Raw genomic sequence first — 19,886 nt, 5'->3', positions numbered from 1 at the left:
GACTTGATCCATATCATTTTTGAGGACTTGGACCTTGTTTGGCTCAAGTCAATGTGAGATGCTGAGGGATCTATTCGTCAGCAGATGCTTGAGATTATCTTTATACTTTATTTGGTTAAGCATAAGCCTTAGTTCATTCAGAATAGTTAGTAATGATGTGTATTATATTTGATGGCTAGTTTCTGATCGATATATTTGGTGACTTATCTATGTTATAATGCTTTTAGTTTTACTTTAGTTGCTAAGATTTTTCAGAGAGCATGAGATTCCTGAGTCTTGTTTCGAGAAGAATAAGGTTAGGAGGTGAAACATGAAATCAATTACCAATTAATTAATTTCAGTGGGGCGTTACTCTAAGTGAAATGACTGAAACTCTTTTTCACGTTGGTGTGCTGTCTTTTTATAATGACCCAAGTTGGTTAAAATGTAGTACAAAATCAACTTATAAAAGGATTCAATAGGTGATCACCTTTTCCTCTCCTATTTGAAGAAAGACAAATAGGAGAGTAAAAGGGGATAGTGTACGAGACCCACAACTGACTTGATTTATTCCAGTCACTCACAACACATCTATGAACTTTCTTAACTAAAGATTCTGTGAATTACTAAGGCGAGGTTCGCTTACAACAAGGATGAAAGGGTAACAATGATTCTTGGATTATGCAAAATGTGTTGGAACATTACATTGATTGTTTTCTTTCAATTGGCTTTGCTTTTTCTTTTTTTTTTTTTTTCTTTTTTTGCAATTCTTAATGTAGCTTTTGTGAAAGATGTCTATCAGAAGAGAAAGTATGTTGATAACTCTAATTCAACCTTCAGCAATCATGGTCATACCATACTGTCCGTCCATTGACATAGAAATATTATCTACATTGCACTATCTACCACAATTTCTCGGCCAATTTTTAATACAAAAATCTAAACTTACCACTTGATAAATCACCAAGTAAAACAACCAAGACTCACACTGCAGGGGAGGAGGAAACCCCCACCCCCCACCCCCCCTCTCTCTTCTTTCTTCCTTTGCTTAGATCTGCCGTCCAGTCTCTCTACTGGCCTATCATGCGATTATGTAGTTTTTTCCAATAGTACATTAATATATTTAATTGAACACAACTCTATCCCAAAAACCTAAGATAATAATGGGCTAAGGTCCACTTAGGTATATTAAGTACTCTTTTCTTTTATATTTTCTCAATGTGGGATACAACACTCACAAGTGCACTTACAACAAATGAAAATAACTCGTTTGTTAAAATAAAATAAAATAAAAAATCTGAACTTGGCTTAATGAGGGTCAAATATTGCACATAGACTATTAGAATTTAGAATCAATTAATGTAATAATTTATGCTTTAGGTCATTAACCTTAAGCCAAAGAAATGGTTACGCATACATCTTGTATCCCAAGAATTACAGCTTCTTGTTGAATTCTTGTCTCCCTCTTTCATGGTTGAACTAAGGGAGAGTAAACAGAATCATCCGCCATAGTCGTTTCTTTCTCCTTGTCTTTGGCCTTTGCCCATAAAAGCAGGTAAAGACCCAATATAACCAGAACTCCTCCTATGATGCTACACAACAAGGATTAAACAAAATGAATTTAATCGGAAAAGAAATTACACCTTAGTTCTTCGTCAACTCAAAATGTTAGACATAATCACTCTTTAAAAAATAAAAAATAAAAAAATAAAACTTGTTAGGAAGCATATGACCAATAAAGTAAATTTGCATTGACTTTGATTAAGGAATAAAATAAATAATTAAATTCATATATTTTTATTAATTTAAACTTTTGGAATAAGTCATAACTTGACATGGTATCCGAGCGGAGATCATTTGTATTTTTTTTTTTTTTTTTTACATGTTCACACAAAAGGGGGAAGGGGAAGAGATCATTTGTATTTAAGTAATCTTTCAAAAAAAAGATTTTGAAAAGTGTCAAGAGTATGCTTGGTCAGAAAAATCTATTGGTGGTTGTGGTATAACATTTATAGCCAATTAATTCTCATTCAATAACAATAAAAACGGAATGGGAAGTTCAAAGCAAATGGTTCAAAGAACTCGAGTGCATTCTTAAATAGAGAAGGAAAAAAAAAAAAATAAATAAAAGAAAAAGTAGTCTAACAAATTCTATAGGAAAAACAAGAAATTGCATTTGTGTTAAAATCTTAGGAACAAAATATGAAAAACCCATTCTAGCCCTTATTATTTGAATATCGTTTTGGGTCATATACAGTGGAATACAGAATGTGCAGACATACCTGCCCAAATGTGCAGAATTTCCCAATAAGAATGTTTGTAGAAGAAACGAGAAAACGACAAGAAGTGGGTTAAATGCTGCTGTGAACACTGGGCCCTTCTTCTTAATGGACCACGTCATCACATAGAATGATAACCCTGTCACCACAACTCCCTGCATTTCACCGGACCCAAAACTGGTAGGTTAGTACATGAAAACTATATATATTTGTTAGGGTGATGTTTGAAAAGCTAAATCAATGGAGATTGTTTGTTAATGTTAATGTGTTTTGGGTTTAAAAAAGTATTTTGACGTGGTATAAAGGTAATTTTTTTTTTTTTTTTTTTGAATGGTTTGTTAATGTTTTCGTTTTGGAAAGAAAAAGTAAAAAAATTAAATAAAATAAAAATTTTAAAACACGAAGATTTTCTCTTTTTTAAAACATTGATTTAGTTGCTCACAACATCCTTTTGATCATTTTTTCTATTGGACAGAAATTTTTTATAAACTAGTTTGTAAGAGGTAGTTTCTAAAAGTAACATATATCGCTTAAGCTATTAATATGGTGAGTAAGATAAATCATTCAATCACATAGTAGTTACTATGTCATAGTGTTCTCAAATAAAGCACCCACTTCTATACATGAGTCATACTTACACCTAAATCACATGCAATGCATACATAAAAGAGAAAAAAAATTTATTCAGCTAATCAATTATAATTAGCTCAACAAAATATTATGATTATTTAAATAAAAAAATTAAATAATATCAAATTCATAATTAGCTTTTAGGATACCAACCCTAACTTACTCCAAGTAATATGGTGACCAAGACAAGCCCTCCTTCCCATTCTAGCTTCCAAGATGACCATGATATAACAAATATAGAGACTATGGCAGTTTGGATTGTGCCAAATAAGCTCATCATCGCCGTTAAGGACAGTTCTGCTGGGTAAAACTGAATGACATGTCCCTGCAAGAATTTCATTACCATGTTAACCACTAAAATAAAAAGGAGCAAAATGCATTTTTGACACAATTCACAAATTTGATATGAACTCTACGAGAAATCAGTTGGTTAAGGTTAAAGGGTTTGACCTGTTGAACTAAATGGATTGGGTTAGAGTTCATCTTATACCCATACTTCGACATGACCAACCTCGACATACGACATTTAAGGCTGACAATTTTTGACCTGACCGCAAACCCAACATGAAAATCGTAGATTAAGGTTGAAGAGTCTGACCCTTTTAATTATAGATCAACTTAATATTGACTTATATAGTCTTTTATCCATATCTCATTACGTTCCAAACTCAACACGCGAATTGGCACCCCTAATTATAATATTAGGGTAGATCAACTAGGGAAAATCTTTTTCTTACCACTAAAATAATCCAAAAGCTTGTCGCAAGGATCCCAACAATGATCATGATGCTGCCGAGGACACCATCACTTGTTGCTTGAATGTTGAACAACATGGAGGTTAGTACAACTGGCCCCTTCCACAACACTAAAGCCAGAGCTCCGGCAGCCGAGAGGAGCAGACTCCATATCTTCGCCTGTCCATTGATGTTCCACCATCTGAGATTTTCTTGTCGGAAGATGAGGGCCAATATAAGCACTATGGAGGGGACCAAGTTCAGGCCAACGCATTGATAGGTTGTCGATGTTACAAATTGCAGGGACATTGTCAATAACATCTGACAAAGAGTAATCCTACAAAACAATTAATGTATATATATAAGTTAATAATAATTCATCTGAGAAATATATTTTCCAATTTCTGCAAGAAGAAAAAGCTTTGCACATAACTGCAAGAGTCCCAAAAGGAATGCATAGCATAGTATCTTCAAGGAGAGGGGAGGCCTCTTGTTCCTGCCACCAAGGACAACTCAATTCTTAAACATAAATCATAGTTTTCAAGGAAAAAAAAAAATTGAACATTGTCTAATTCCTCTTTTCTCTCTCATTTTCCTTTTTTTTTTTTTTTAAATGAATAAAGGGGAAAGTCTACATAACCCCCTCAAACTACCACTTAATTGACAATGTACTCCCCAAACTTTCAATTGTGACAATGTCCCCCCCAAACTACAAAAAATTGTCAATGCTCCTCCCAATGACGAAATTACCCTTAGTAAATTAAAAAAAAAAAAAAAAAAAAAAAAAAAAACCTGAAACTAACAAAAAACAAATCTCCAAAGGATGGACAATTTTTTTAAAAAAAAAAATTGAAAATTTTCGTTTTTTTTTTTTCAAAAATTTTTGTTTTATAATTTTATTTAAATAAAGATTTACGTTTAAAAAAATAAAATTTTCATTTAATAAAATGAAATTTTTTTTTTAAACTAAATAAAAAAATAGTTTTTTTTTTTTTAAATAAAAATTTCCGTTTAAAAAAAAAATTAAAAATTTTTGTTTTAAAATTTTTTTTTAAAATATTATCTTTAAATTAAAAATTTTCGTTTTTTTAAAAAATCAATTTTTTTTTTGAATTTATAGGAGTATTTTTGTCTTATTGAGAAATCTATAGGGGTATTTTTGTCTTATTGCTAATCTTAGGGGGGACATTGTCAATTGGGTGGTAGTTTGAGGGGGGTATGTGAACTTTACCCATGAATAAAATTTCTATTAACAACAAACACACAAACCAATTAATTTTTAAATGAGATAATTAAAAGCATGATCCAACAAATAGTATTAGAGCCAAATCATGCGTTCGAGTCACGGGAGCATCACGTTGAGGTGCAACAGTGCCTCTCTGCTCATGTGGATGACTCTTAGAATATGTTTTATGAGGTCCGATTTTGAAAACCATAAAAGGATATTACTTTTTTCACTTAAATTTGTTGATTTTCAAATGAGATGATCAAAGGTCTGATCAAAGAAAATATTTATGCAGAAGCACTACAAAAACTAAAAACCACTAAACAAGGCCCCCCCAACAATCTGTAGAACAAATTTCTGCAGAAACTCAACAAACAAGAAAACAAGGCCATTTTTCAGCTACAAACAATCTGCAACAAGGACTGCAGAAGCTAACTGTTGAGAATAAGGAAAGCAGCTTCGAGGGAATCAGATGACTGCAGTTCTAGCGAGAGAGACTCAGGCAAGACATCGGTGGTGGGAGTAGGAGAAAGAGGAAACTCAAAAAGGGTAGTAAAGGGAGGGGATGATGGCATGCTAAATTTGCCGACGTCGTGGAATAGTCGATGCTCCCAAAAAACTACATGACGGGAGATGCGAAGACGACGAGACACAGGATCATAACACCGGTAGCCCTTGTGTTCCACTCCATATCCAAGAAAACAACACAACCGAGAACGAGGCTCAAGTTTGGTGCGCTCATGAGGCTGGAGTAAAACAAAACAGGCAGAACCAAAGACACGGAGATGATGATATGAAGGGATAGAGCCAAACAACCGCTCATGAGGAGTACAATTATCAAGGATAGGGGTAGGCAACCTATTGATTGTGTAGACAGCCGTGAGAGTGGCTTCACCCCAAAACGGGGTAGGAACAGATGTGGAAATGAGAAGAGCACGGACAGTGTCTAAAATGTGCCTAAGTTTACGTTCAGCTCGACCATTTTGTTGTGAGGTGCCTGGACATGACAAGTTAGAAACAGTGCCATAATGTTTTAGAATAGCTTGAAAATCATGTTGAGTATATTCTAAAGCATTATCAGAACGAAAAGCCTTAATGGGTTTTGAAAATTGGGTTTCAACCATTTTGGCAAAAGTACGATAAATATCCAATAATTCAGAACGAGATTTCATTAAAAACACCCAAGTGTAACGAGAGAAATCATCAACAAAAATAACAAAAATAACGTGAGCCACTCATACTAGCAACAGGAGAAGGTCCCCAAACATCAGAATGAATTAAATCAAAGGAAGCAGTAGCATGAGAGTCACTATTATTAAATGGCAAAGCCGGTTGTTTACCAGGTTGACATGAACTACAATCAAAAGAATTATTGGAAACTGAACCTAACAAACCCTTGGAAGCTAAAAATTGAACGCGAGAGGCAGATGCATGACCAAGACGCGAATGCCAAAGTGCAAGAGATGGTGATGATGAGGAGGCTGCAGCAGAGATGCCTGTGGCGGGGAGATGTAAGGATAATAGTTCGAACATACGCCCAATTCTACGCCCGGTCCCAATGGTCTGATTCGTACGAGGATCCTGTACATGCACACCAGAAAAGTCAAAAACAAGTCTATATCCAAGCTCACACAGTTGGCCAACAGAAAGAAGATTGAAGGATAATCCAGGCACATGAAAAACTTCAGGAACAGAAAGGGAAGGTGTATTGATAGTGCCTATATTTTTAACAGTCATAATGGAGCCATCAGCTGTGCGAATTAATGAAGAATGAGGTGAAGGTACATATGTGGTAGAGGAAGTAAGGTGAGGTGTCATGTGATTGCAACAAGCAGAGTCAAAGAGCCAAGAGGAAGAGGTACCTGGCAAAACTGAGAGGACAGAGGAAGATGCATTACCAGAACGAGATAGGACGACCTGGTTGACTATTGTCTCGAAGTCAGCTGCAGATAACGTGACACTGGATCCTGATGCGTGGCCAGAGGGGGCAACTAAAGAGGGAGCAGCTGGAGATGAACCACTCTCAGTATGAGCAACTGCTGCTGTGGGTGCATTAGATCTTCCCTTACGCCAACACTTGTCAATAGTGTGCCCTCGACGTCGACAATAGCGACAGTAATTATTATCGCGAGACTTAGGAGGGAGTCGAGAAGTACCTGACTTGTCATAATACTCTCGCTGGAATGACGAGAAGCCAGAGGATGGTGCAGCCAACACTGTATGACTAGGCTGAGAGCGCATAGTCTGCGATCTAGTCTCGGCACGGACAAGTTCGAAGATGGCAGTGTCCAAAGTGGGAAGAGGAGAACGATGTAATAGTTGCACACGAACAGGCTCAAAATCATCACGCAAAGCCATCAAAAATTGGTGAAGGCGATGTTGATCTCTACGGGTAATATACATCTGAGCATCAGTGGGATCCTTCCAAATAGGATCAGAAACATCAATTTGGTTCCACAAGAATTGCATGCGGGCAAGAAAATCATTGATACTCTGACCAGATTCCTGCCTGAGATGGAAAAGTTCAAACAAAAGCTGATACTCGTGAGCACCATCGACAGAAGAATAACGAGAAGCAAGCATATCCCAAGCACCCTTTGCTTCATCAAAGCTGCCAAAGAGTGCAGAAATAGATGGGATAGTGGTAGTACGGAACCATGTAAGAATCTGATGATGTTTGCTATCCCAATCAATAAGACGAGTGGTAAAAGCCTCATCTGCCTCAGAATCCTTTTTAACTGGCTTTTGGATATCCCCAGTGACATAAAGCCAAAGCTTGCGGCCTTTAAGAAAGCTGCGCATAGATTGAGACCACAACATATAGTTTGTTCCATCCAATACAGTCTGAACATGATGAAAAATCTCGTTTTGTGCCATCTAGAAGGCTCAAATGCAAAAACAGACTCCAAATATGAAATCAGGACGAAAAAATAGGTAAGAAAGCACCTGGTCAACTCTGAAAGCCACAAAGTCAACGGTCAACGGTCAAAGTCAACGCTGACGTGGCACCAATGACGTGGCAAGGTCTGACTTGATACTGCTGACGTGGCACACATGCTGACGTGGCACACAGGCTGACGTGGCACGTATGGTTGACGTGGCTATGCTGACGTGGTACTGATGACGTGGCACGTAGGGCTGACGTGGCTATGCTGTCGTGGCAATTAGGGCTGACGTGGCAGGAATGGCGTGGCACGTGTGTGCGATGGCGCGTGTGGTACACGCGCGAACGGAGGAGGCTTGCACTGGCGCGTGGATCTGACGCGCGGACCTTCTGGGGGCGCGTGGAGGCGCGTGGAGGCTCGTATGGAGGATCTGAGGCCTGTTCTGGAATCCTGGGGAGCAGATCTATCGATCGATGGCCGGAGGGAAGCAATCGGACCACCGTGGCGGCCGGTGGCTGGACGGCGGAGGCGGAATTGCCGAACCTTTGGGCGGCGCGTGAGGGCGCGTGTGAGCTCCGATATGGTTGTGTGCGGTGGCTCTGGGACGGTTGTCTTCCGGGCTTTCAAGCGGTATAGTGATACGCTAAAAACCTCGAGGAGAAGATAGAGAACCGTGAGGATCAGAGAGAAGGATTCGCCGAATAACACTGGCGGCGCCGGAGGAAAAATATTTAGCCGCGAAAAAATTTTGAGGTGATTCAGAACCTGTGCTCTGATACCATGTTGAGAATAAGGTTGTATATTGAATCACAAAATATAATGTACAGAAGAGGCCTATATATAGGCGAATAATACAGACCTAGTAGAATAAGGAAAGGTAAACCTAGTAACCCTAGAATACCAAAGAAAGTAAATAATAATAATATAATATTATCTAACACTAACAGAATGCTACTAATTCAGCACTTCCAATTTGATATTCCAGTTTCTACAAATTGCTTCATTTTCAAGAGTCCTCTTAAACTGTCCTTTCCCCAGAATTCTAGTTCAAATTTCCCAAGAAATTCTCTCCATCATCTGGTCCTCTGTTTTTGGATGGCTCCCATACTGGGTTCCACCAAATATTATAGATTGAAGCACTGAAAGCCAATTTACAAATATCAGCGGGCCATTAGAGATTTTCTCTTCCATTCTTGCTTCCCCAGACTCACAACAGCATCCCAATCTAAGGGAGGATCACACACACTACATCTTCTCATCCCCTCCATCCAAATTCTGACACAAAAGCCACATTTGAAAACACACAATGCACTTCACCCTTATAAGTTTATAACCCCATTTTAGTAATCTGTCACCGATTGGAAGGCTATTATGCACAGCTAACCACACTCCAAAGCAAGAGGAAAGACTTCCCACCGATCAACTACTGGTTTTCTAGATCTAAGCTACTCCCAAGTATCAGCACTAGAGAATTTTCCCTTCTTTGAAAATTCTCCCTCCCTTTTCCTCCCAAACTGGGAAGAAAGGAAATGGTGGATAGAGGGGAAAAGAATCCCGATTCATATATCTCCACTTCCACCCATCCAAACACAAGAAAAGCTGTCAATATCGGCTTCATGATAATAATCTGAAGGAAACAATCAAGGCCAAAGTTACCAAGAGAGTTGGACACAACCTCTGCAAGCCTTAGATTCTAATACATTTTCTTACTTTTCTTTTCCTTTTTTGGTCTAAAAAAGTCCTATAGAAATCTGATTGACATTAAAAGTCAGGATTTGGTTTACATGCAATTATTTTAATAATAGAATGTATGCTGAAGTGTAAGTAACGGTTAAAATTGTATCTCAAAGTTGACTTACTTTAAGAAGCTTTTAATAGGAGAAAAAAAATAAATAAAGATTTTGAGAGATTTAATTTTGACTGTTGCTTAAACTACAACATAGATCCTCCAAGTCATTCGAGGTGAACTTATATATATAGATAGCTCAAATTCATGCACTCATACGAGGGAAAATATATTCTTTTTTTCCTTTTTTCTTTTTCTCCTTTTTGCTAGCAGTGGTTGGATGAACATACTACTCTGTTTCATCCCACAGAGTAGTTTCACCACTAAATTATTAACAGTACTAAACGACAAGCTATATATACATAGGTAAAGATGAAAGCACTCACTTCTCAAGGAAGAAAGCCAGAAACGACAAGACAATGGTGGCGATGACATGCTCGTACACAACAATGACAAGAGCACTAATGCCGGTGGAGGTAACTGATTCTACCAAAATCATGAAAACTGCAAGGCAGAGTTCGTTCAACGTCAGGAACAAATATGGCGAGCTTTCCTCCAACACCGACAACAACCTGGTCATGTCCACTTCCTGCTCTCTAACATTAAGCTTTTCTTCTTCTTCTTCTTCTTCTTACTCCTTTTGTTTCACCATTCACTCAATAGATGGGCTGATGTTGAGATGGTAATATATATATATATATAGAGGATATGATTTGGAGGCCTCATTGAATGTTCGGTTGACCACCAGAACTTACAGCTACCCCACCGCACGTGTTGGGGGTTCGGTACAACGTAGAACAAGCATTAAAATATCAAAATCCATCTCCACAACATAATGACATCAAAGTTTTTGAGTATTGGATGCCTGACCGATATACATAGGGGAGTCGTAAACTATGTCGTTTTGGTTTTCTTTTTTTTTTTTTAAATTTTTAATTTTAATTTTTTTTTTTTAATTTTCTTTTAAGAAACAGTTAGAAGGGTTATTATGATTATTAACTGCTAACTACCGGTTTACCGTCTAGGTAATTAGTAAATTTTACTAACTGTTTAAGAGGTTATGGTTAGCGGTTCTTAGTCAATAATCATTAACCGTAACCGTCTTTTTACCCCTAAATATTTAATCGTTGCACTTGAATGTCTATCCTAGTCCGATGGCACTAAAGTATTGGGCGTGGTGTGACGGGTGTTTTTTACCATTGTGAGAAGGACATGAGCCCATTTCTGAGCATCCCAATCTACAGATTTATTGAGCAGCTTTGAACATTCCTAACTAAAGATTTAGTGAATTACTAAGGTGAGGTTCGCTTGTAATGTATGGAGGGTAAGATTGTCTCCTTTTTTGAGAAGGATGAAAGGGTAAACAATGGTTCCTGGATTAAGCAAAGTGTTTTGGAACATTATATTCATTTTTGAAAAAATTTACTTAACCTCCTCAACTTCCACACGTTTTGAAATTATTTTTCTTAGGGTATTGAAATTTTAATTTTTTGCAATGTCTCTTCTCCGTTCAGTTTTTTCATTAAATTTTGTCAAAATTCTCCAAATACCCCTATTTTTATTATAAAAAATAAAATAAAAATTTCTAAAGATACATGCATTGGTTACGATTTAACGAAAATTTCAAAAAATACATATGTCTTAATCTTTGCAATATTTTTTTTTTATCATTTTTAATTAAAACAGGGGTATTTTGGGAATTTTAAATTGATTTAATAGAAAACCCTAACGGATTGAGACATTGAAAAAAATTAAAAGTTCAATACCTTAAATTGAGAGTTTTTGTACTTTGAGAGAATAATTTCAAAATGCATGAAAGAATAAGGGGAGTTTTTTTTCTCTTTATCTTTTCTTTCAATCGCTTCCACTTTTTTTTTTTTCTTTTTTTTTTAATCTAGCTTTTGTGAAATGTCTATTGTATCTTGCCTGCAAAAGAAAAATACATTTCACAAGAGGAAATTAAGTTTTTTAAAAAAAAAATTTAAAATTTTTTAAGTAAGAGGAAGTAAGTTGATAACTAGAAATCAACCTCGAAAATCATGATAATACCATACTCTCCATCCCTTGACATCAAAAAATTACCTACTCGCATTATCTACCACAATTTCTCAGCCAATTTTTAAATAGAAAAATCATAACAAAATCTAAATTTAGCATGTTTAGGGTAAAATATCATGCATTGACTATTAGAATTTAGAGTCAAATAATTGAATAATTTCTGCTTTTGGCCATTTAACCAAATCATTTGAGCCAAAGAAATGTGTATGCATAGATCTTGTATCTCAAGAATTTCAGCTTCTTGTTGAACTCTCACCTTCCTCTTTCATGCTTGAACTAAGGGAGAATAAACAGAATTGTTCGCCACAGTCCTTTCCTTCTCCATGTCATTGGCTTTTGCCCATAGAATTAGGTAAAGGCCCAATATAACCAAAACTCCTCCTATGATGCTACACAATATTATAAGGAATAAGCAAAATAAATTTAAACTTAATTGACTCTCTACACCTTACTTTCTTAGTCAACTCAAATGTGCAGATAGATCAATTCTTTACAACAAAATAAATAAATAAAAAGTGGAAGAACTTAAAGCATGTGACCACTAATGTAAATTTGCAGTAATTGTTAAAATATTAATTAAATGATTAAATTTACTATTTTTTTATTGGCTAAAGCTTTTGAGACAAGTTATCGTTTAACAAGTTACCACACCAAAAGTCTTGAGTTAAAACATTGACTCTACAATTTATCCACCATTTATTTTAAAATATTTCACATGTTTATGGTCCTACACCTGACATGGAGTGTTGAAGTATTAATTAAATAATGAAATTTATAATTAACTATTTCTATCAATTTAAACTTTTGAAATAAATCGTAACTTCCACATGATATCAAAGCAGAGATTATTTGTATTTAAATATTCTTTCAAAAGGAGATTTTGTAAAGTGTTAAGAGTATGTTTTTCTAAGCAAACGAGCGTATTGCTTGATGAGCTCAACTAGCTAGGCAGTGAGCTTGTTGAAAGGCAAGAACTTCAAGACTAGAGTGAGTAGACTTGCTTGGGCTGCTACTATTTACTGTATTTGGTTAGATAGAAACTCATAATTCATAATGTAATATTAGAAGTGAATTTGGTACCTTGAAATCTACAATTAATGATAGATGTAAAATTTAGATTGGCTAGCTACAAGGTAGAGTACCAAATTGCATATCAAATCTCATTCTAGCACTCTAAAGTGTTAATCTTTCCCCCCAACAAAATGACATCAGTGATTCATAGTTATCATTGTGCAATTGGCAAGAATGTTAAAAAAAAAAAATTGATTGCTTGAAAGATGTGAAAACAAAAATTGAACTTGTGCTTGTGCTGTGGCTCAAAATATGAAAAACCCATTGTAGCCCTTATTCTTGCAATAGCATTTTGGGCCATATATAGAGGAAGAAAATTAAAAAATAAAATTAGAAATGCACATATTAATATAGACATACCTGCCCAAATATGCAGAATTTCCTAGTAAAAATGTCTGTAGAAGAAATGAGAAAACGATAAGAAGTGGGTTAAATGCCGTTGCGAACACAGGCCCCCTCTTCTTAATGAACCACGTCATCCCATAATATGATAACCCTGTCACCACAACTCCCTACAATTCACCAAACCCAAAAGTACATAACATATATCTATATATACTTGTTAGGATGATGTTTGAAAAAGCAAACCATGCATTACAAAAAAATAAAAAATAAAAAAATTCCCACTTATCTTTTTGTCATTTTCTTCCTCAATCAAAAACTAAATTAATCGAGCTAGAGAAAAACTAAAGCATTGTTTGTGCATGTGTTTTGGATTTTTTTTTTCTTGAAAAGTGTTTTAATATAATATAAATGTGAACATTAATTTTGTATTTTCAAGAGTGTTTGTATTTGATTTGTTTGCTAATATTTCTTAGAAGAAAAAATAAAAGACAGGAAAGAAAAATTTTAAAACACAAAGAATATTTTCTTTTTATTCCGGAAAACAATAAGAAGATTAAAACTTTGTTGTAGTTGCTCCCAACGCACACATTTTGATCATTTTCTCTATTCCCCATATGGCTATTTAGTGGGCAGGTAAGAGATGGCGTGCTCTCTTTTTCTTTCTCTCTCTCTTTCTCATGTGATAAAGAAAAAAATTGTGAACTAAGTCTGAAATAATGTGTTAATTATAGATTTAGGGAAGATACCTAAAAGACGTAAATTACTAAACCTACACATAGATGATCAATTCCATAAATTACTTTAAGGAGATATCAGATTCCTTGTTGAGATTATGAATCCCATATTAAGAACAATTGTTCCAACAATCCTGATCAATGTCCATCACCCAAAAATATTGAGGTATTAACCATGCAAGATCTTTCATTCAAATGCACTAATATAGAATTAACTAAAAGTTTCCATTACAATGATTAAGATAAATCATTCTATCACATAATTGTTAATATGTCATAGTGTTTTCAAATAAAGCACCCACTTTTATTATTATCAATAAACTTGATTTAAAAATCTTATTAAAATGATTGAATGTGAGCTACATGAATAACTTAGAAAATAGGAGCAAACAGGCACAAAATAGATTGAGAACTGAAACTAGGGTTTTGGTTAAGCAAGAGATCGGTCGATCTAGCTAGGGTTCTTGGTCACCCAAAAGTGCATAGTGTGCATGTGGGGAGCTAGGACACATGTAAAAAACATAGAGCCGAAGTTTTATGCCATGTGGCATAGCAACTGTCTGATGGATAAGTTTAACTCCAGCAAACAATAGCCACATGTTAGTGAACAACAACACTTGGCGAAAAATGATTTGCCCAACACATTTACTGGCTCAGTTGACTAAGCTCAGCATCTCGATCAACCGAGATGCTATTGCCTACTTTTATATATAGTCTTGTTTCCATTCGATTTTTGAAACACCAATTTTCATATATCTCTCTCTCCCATTTCATTTGAAGTGTTTCTAAGAGGGTGCATTAGAGCTTTTGAGGGTTGAAGTGCTATAAATTGGCTGCTCGATCTAGAAGTTTGAAATGTTCAAAAGTAGAGTTTTCTAGGTATAATTTCTAAAACTCTAACTTTTGATTATTTAGCTAGTTAGAGTTTTAAATCTGATGTTGTAATGCTGTGTTTATTCTCGAGTTTCAAAATGCGCAATAGTTAGATATGTTAGGACTGCGTAGTAATGCCCGTATAAATTTAATTTATATGTGACCATACTAAAATTGCTATAATGTTGTTACGAGTTAATATGTTTATATTATAAAAATACTGCATGAATTATATATAAACATGAATGTGGTCATGTTATATTAGGAAGTTTCATAACAGAAAGTTTTGAAGTTATTTTTATAAAGTCACGTAAACATGGTTATGCATGCGATCAGTTTACGCACGTAAACACATTGTTATGTTGTCCAAGTATTTTTATAATAAAAAAGAAGCATGTAAATTATGTTCTTATAAAACCCTAGTTTGTCTAAGGTTTAAAAAAATAGACATTTTTCAACTATTGCAATCGGTAGTTCTGTTGTATATAAGTTATATAGAATGACTACGGAAATGTTAAACATAAGAAGTGGTTGAAGGTTCAGATTTCAGGACAGTTTGAAAAATTGTTGTTGTTGTATGGGTATCTCGGTCGACCAAGCTCAATACTTTGATCGGCCAAACTGATCATAGAAACATTAGGCTTTCTCGGAAGATACCTCGGTAGACCAAGCTTTTGCATAAAGCTTAGAAGGGTTTGAGTGACCCTCAACAGATCTTCGGTTGATCCCTGATCGATCGATATCTATCACGATAAAGGTATTAGGGTTTCTTGAGGCATCGAAGGACCCTAGGGTTTGACTAAGGTTTAGGGTTTCGAAATAGAGATTTGAGTTTAATCAATAGATACATTATAAAAAAAATAAAAAAAATAAAAAAATAAAAATTGCATAGAAAATATAGAGGTTGTTTACCAGGAGTTGTTTTAACAGATTAAGCCAAAGTTGTAAGCATAAACTTATTGGCACTGCATTATTTTACGAAATTATGTTATATATAATCTTGTGGGAAATGCTAGGTGTTCTTCTAGTGTTCTCTTGGTGTCCTCTCAATTGTGATGTGGCTTTTAAAATCATCAATAGATTAAAAGTCAATAATAATAATCTCAAATTCAACGATAATTTTAAAAATCACATTATAGTTGGGAGGACACCAAGAGAAAACTAGAAGAACACCTAGCATTTCCCTAATTTTGTTGAGCTTTATTATTTTATTATGAATATAAATGTTATTTGAAATATTTCATATGTGTTTTAAAAGAAAATATGGTTTTCAAAAAAAATGTTTATGAAAAGGATGAATTTTGAAAGGAAAACAAGTTTTACGAAAAGCTACAATATTGCATGTGAAAAGAATGATAATGTATGTGAAGAATGCATATAAAAGTCAAACAATTATGGGGATTATAAGCCTAGCACCCTAATGTAAGGAAGGGGAAAATAAAGTTGCTTAACAACTCAAAGCTATAAGATAGATAAATTGTAGCAACCTAGCAGTTGAGTGGGGAGAATACACTTAACAAACTAAGTTTGTTAAGTGGGAGTATGGATACTCTTGTTAATAAGAAACGGAAAAGTATGTGAAAGTATGAATATGTAAAAGATATTGTATGAAAAAGTTAACGTAGATGATATGTATCGTTATGTTTTAACCGTTGTTTCCATTGTCATATTATGAATTTGTTTTTATGATCAATATTATGAGATTGGTAGTTATATTTATATAATTAAGAAGATGGAAAAAGAAATATGATTATATATACAAACTTCTCTATTCAAGTGGTTATTTTTAACAACTATGACATTTTGGTGGCAAACTCTATTTGGAAAGCTCTATGTACTATTAGCTGTTATTATAAACATTGGTTAGAAGTGTTCTTAAAATGGGTGCTCATATTATAAAATGGTTAGTATACTTAAACTTGCTAACCCATAGACTCACACATTCACATGTAAATTTTCATATTTTCAAGACTCGTTGACTTACAATAGTCAGTTTTGTAGTGTTTTGATGTGCCGCTTGTGGCACCTTTTAAGAAACAATATTAATCTTTAGATACGTATATTATGTCTGTAATAGCAATATGAATATTTATATAAGTTGAAGTTATTTAGAAGCTTTGGTATGTTTCATTTGAGATGAGTTTATGATGTCAACAAAAAATAAAGAAAAAATTTGTTCATAATTATTCTCGCTACAAGAGTTCTGATATTGATGATGTTGTATGTAGTAGTGTTACATAAAAAATTCTGACATTTAATTTTTACTTTCGACATGTTTATAAGTCGGAGTGTTACATTTCATACATGAGTCACACTTAATATACCTAAATCACATGCATTGATTGCAGTTTACCAACTTCAATTCATCTCATGAATTATAATTAGCTCAACAAAATATTGCGATTATTCAAATAAAAACATATTAAATAATGTAAAATTCATAATTAGATTTAAGATACCAACCCTAACATGTATGTATAGATATTTGGCTTACTCCAAGTAATATGGTGAACAAGACAAGCCCTCCTTCCCACTTTAGTTTCCAAGATGACCATGATATCACAAATGCAGAGACTATGGCAGTTTGGATTGTGCCAAATAAGCTCATCATCGCCGTTAGGGACAATTCTGCGGGGTAAAATTGATTGACACGCCCCTGCAAAACTTACATGATTATGTTTGGCTCAAGATAAAAATGGGCCGGACACATATGCTCTACTTTTTTTTTACATAACTTGAGCCAAATTTGTAATAATTGTTAAATCATCATTTGTCTCAAAAGTTTAAGCTAATATGAATAGTTGAATTTAATTATTAAAACTCAAGTTTGGTCTCTATTAAGGTGCAATAATGTCACTCTACTCATGTGGACGATTCGTAAAACATGCACTGAAGGGTGTGAATTTTCAAATGCCATAAAAAAGACTAACTTACTTCACTAGACATTAATTGATTTTCATATGGGTCAAAGGTTTGATCTAACAAATAATACCATATCCAAAGTCATGGGTTCAAGTCGTGGGATTGTCACATTAAGGGAGGAATTGTTTAGGTACAACAATGCTATTTTACTCACGTGTACGGCTCTTAGAACGTGTATTGTGATGTGCGATTTTTTTGAATGTTTTAAAAAGGCTTTGACATTTCTCACTAGACAACAGTTTCAAACTTTTTGTAATACCACATTAAATCACCACTTATTTCAAAAACCTAAGCTAATGCTTGAAAGAAATGAATTTGATCATTTAATTTATATAATAATAATAATAATAATAATAATGTTAGCTATATGATCAACAATGCAGATATGAGATATCTATTTCTTACCACTAAAATATTCCAAAAGCTTGTCGCAAGCACCGCAACAACGATCATGACGCTGCCAAGGACGCTATCACTTGTCCCTTTAACGTTAAACAACATAGAGGTTAGCAAAACTGGCCCCTTCAACAAAACTAAAGCCAACGCTCCGGCGGCCGAGAGGAGTAGACCCCATATCTTCGCCTGTCCGTTGATGTTCCACCATCTGAGATTTTCTTGTCCGAAGATGAGGGCCATTATAAATACTATAGAGGGTACCAAGTTCAGTCCAACGCTTTGATAGGTCGATGCTAAATATTGCAGGGACGTTATCAATAGCATCTGACAAAGAGTTATCCTACAAAACAATGTATATTATATATATAAAATAATATTTAAACAAATTGCTTACGAGTCACAGCCATGTGTTACGAAATTAATCCTATTTCCGGGGGTGGAGCTAGAACTTAATTATAGTTTGTGGGTGAAACTACTTAAAAAAATATATATTTGGTGGATGAATTTTCAAAGGTCAAGTCAATTATATATATATGTTTTTTTTTTAAATATTAATTTTTTTGGGACGACAGTGGTTCCACCCTTGCAAATTTCCTAGAATCAATGAAATACAAAAAAATAAAAAAGAAGGTAAAAACAAACAATTACAAAACACAGAGATTTACGTGGTTAACCATTAAATGTACAGAGAGATATATAAAGTCACACGAAACCCTACTACAAAAGCGACTAAGGTCAAAACACCCAAAAAAGGGCCAAAATATTTTCTTATCTTTTCACTTGTTAAGTCGAATCATTTAAATCTTGGTGTCATGTACGAATGTTTTTTGCTTTCTTCTTATTTTTCACTGATTGATCTTTGAGAAATAGGATAGATTTCCTAACACCCCCAACTAGTTTAAATATCTTAGAATTATATTTTTCAATTTGTACAAGAAGAAAAAGGTTTGCACTTAACTGCAAGAGTCCCAAAAGGAATGCATAGCATAGTATGTTCAAGGACAGCGGAGGCCTCTTGTTCCTGCCACCAAAGACAACTCAATCCTTAAACATAAATCATAGTTTTCGAGAAGAATTTTTTTTTAAAAAAGATACAAATATTCTCTAATATATATATATATATATATATATATATATATGGGTGAAGATGAAAGCACTTACTTCTCGAGGAAGAAAGCGAGAAGGGACAAGAGAATGGTGGCAATGACATGCTCGTAGACAACAATAACAAGAGCACTGATGCCAGTGGAGATAACTGATTCTACCAAAATCATGAAAATTGCGAGGCAGAGTTCGTTTAATGTCAGGAACAGGTATGGCGTGCATTCCTCTGACACCGACAACAACCTCGTCATGTCCATTTCCTGCTATCCAACAAGCTTTTCTTCTTCTTTTTCTTAAACCTTTTGTTTCACCATTCATGATGAACAGAGATCATGGGCTGCATTTTTGAAGAGGGGTAAGGAAAGTTGAGATGGTCACTTCAAGACTTGAATGCCTCCTTAAATGTTTGGTTGACTGCAGTTGTTGAGTGCAACATAGGACAGGTATTAAAATCAAGGACACAATTTTCCTCACAAATTTTGAGGGAAAATTTTCTCCAACCTATTCTAATAAGTGATAAGTGTCGTTCAACATTTTTGAGTTTCTAAAAAATTAATGTTTGAGTTTCTATTTAGTGAAATGACAATAAATGACTGTTAAAATATTAAAAAAAACATGTGAGAGTTGGCCTTTGTCACTTATTAGAGTAAGTTGAAGGAAATTTACTCCAAACCGGTTTGATGGAAATTTCTATCCTAAAATCAATAAATCTCCACATAATGGCATGAAAGTTTGATTATTGCATGACTAACCAATTGACAATGTCCACACAAAAAAAAAAAAAAAGACTTTCAATTGAGGTAATGTCCTCTCCAAATTACCAAAAATTGTCAATGTTCTCTCAATAACGAAAATAAAGTTATAA

The 19,886-nt window shown here is 34.6% G+C and overlaps 2 protein-coding genes across 2 annotated transcripts; both read right to left on the bottom strand.

The window, feature by feature from the left end:
* Positions 1–1,376: 1,376 nt before the first annotated feature.
* On the bottom strand, positions 1,377–10,128 carry LOC132190630 (WAT1-related protein At5g64700-like). Its single transcript, XM_059605670.1, has 6 exons — positions 9,905–10,128; positions 4,056–4,118; positions 3,626–3,959; positions 3,052–3,213; positions 2,262–2,413; positions 1,377–1,571 (listed from the first exon to the last, which is right to left on the bottom strand). The coding sequence occupies exons 1-6, from the start codon at positions 10,096–10,098 to the stop codon at positions 1,448–1,450; spliced, it is 1,029 nt and encodes a 342-aa protein (XP_059461653.1). The 5' UTR covers positions 10,099–10,128; the 3' UTR covers positions 1,377–1,447.
* A 1,621-nt stretch (positions 10,129–11,749) lies between these two features.
* Positions 11,750–18,208, bottom strand: LOC132189033 (WAT1-related protein At1g43650-like). The gene is made up of 3 exons (XM_059603507.1): positions 17,927–18,208; positions 13,008–13,159; positions 11,750–11,965 (listed from the first exon to the last, which is right to left on the bottom strand). The coding sequence occupies exons 1-3, from the start codon at positions 18,155–18,157 to the stop codon at positions 11,842–11,844; spliced, it is 507 nt and encodes a 168-aa protein (XP_059459490.1). The 5' UTR covers positions 18,158–18,208; the 3' UTR covers positions 11,750–11,841.
* Between the last annotated feature and the right edge of the window lie 1,678 nt (positions 18,209–19,886).

The sequence above is a fragment of the Corylus avellana genome, chromosome ca8 (genome assembly GCF_901000735.1).
Source record: "Corylus avellana chromosome ca8, CavTom2PMs-1.0".
NCBI lineage: Eukaryota > Viridiplantae > Streptophyta > Magnoliopsida > Fagales > Betulaceae > Corylus > Corylus avellana.
The sequence above is the reverse complement of the archived record's forward strand: the minus strand, read 5'-3'. Positions and strand labels throughout refer to the sequence as shown.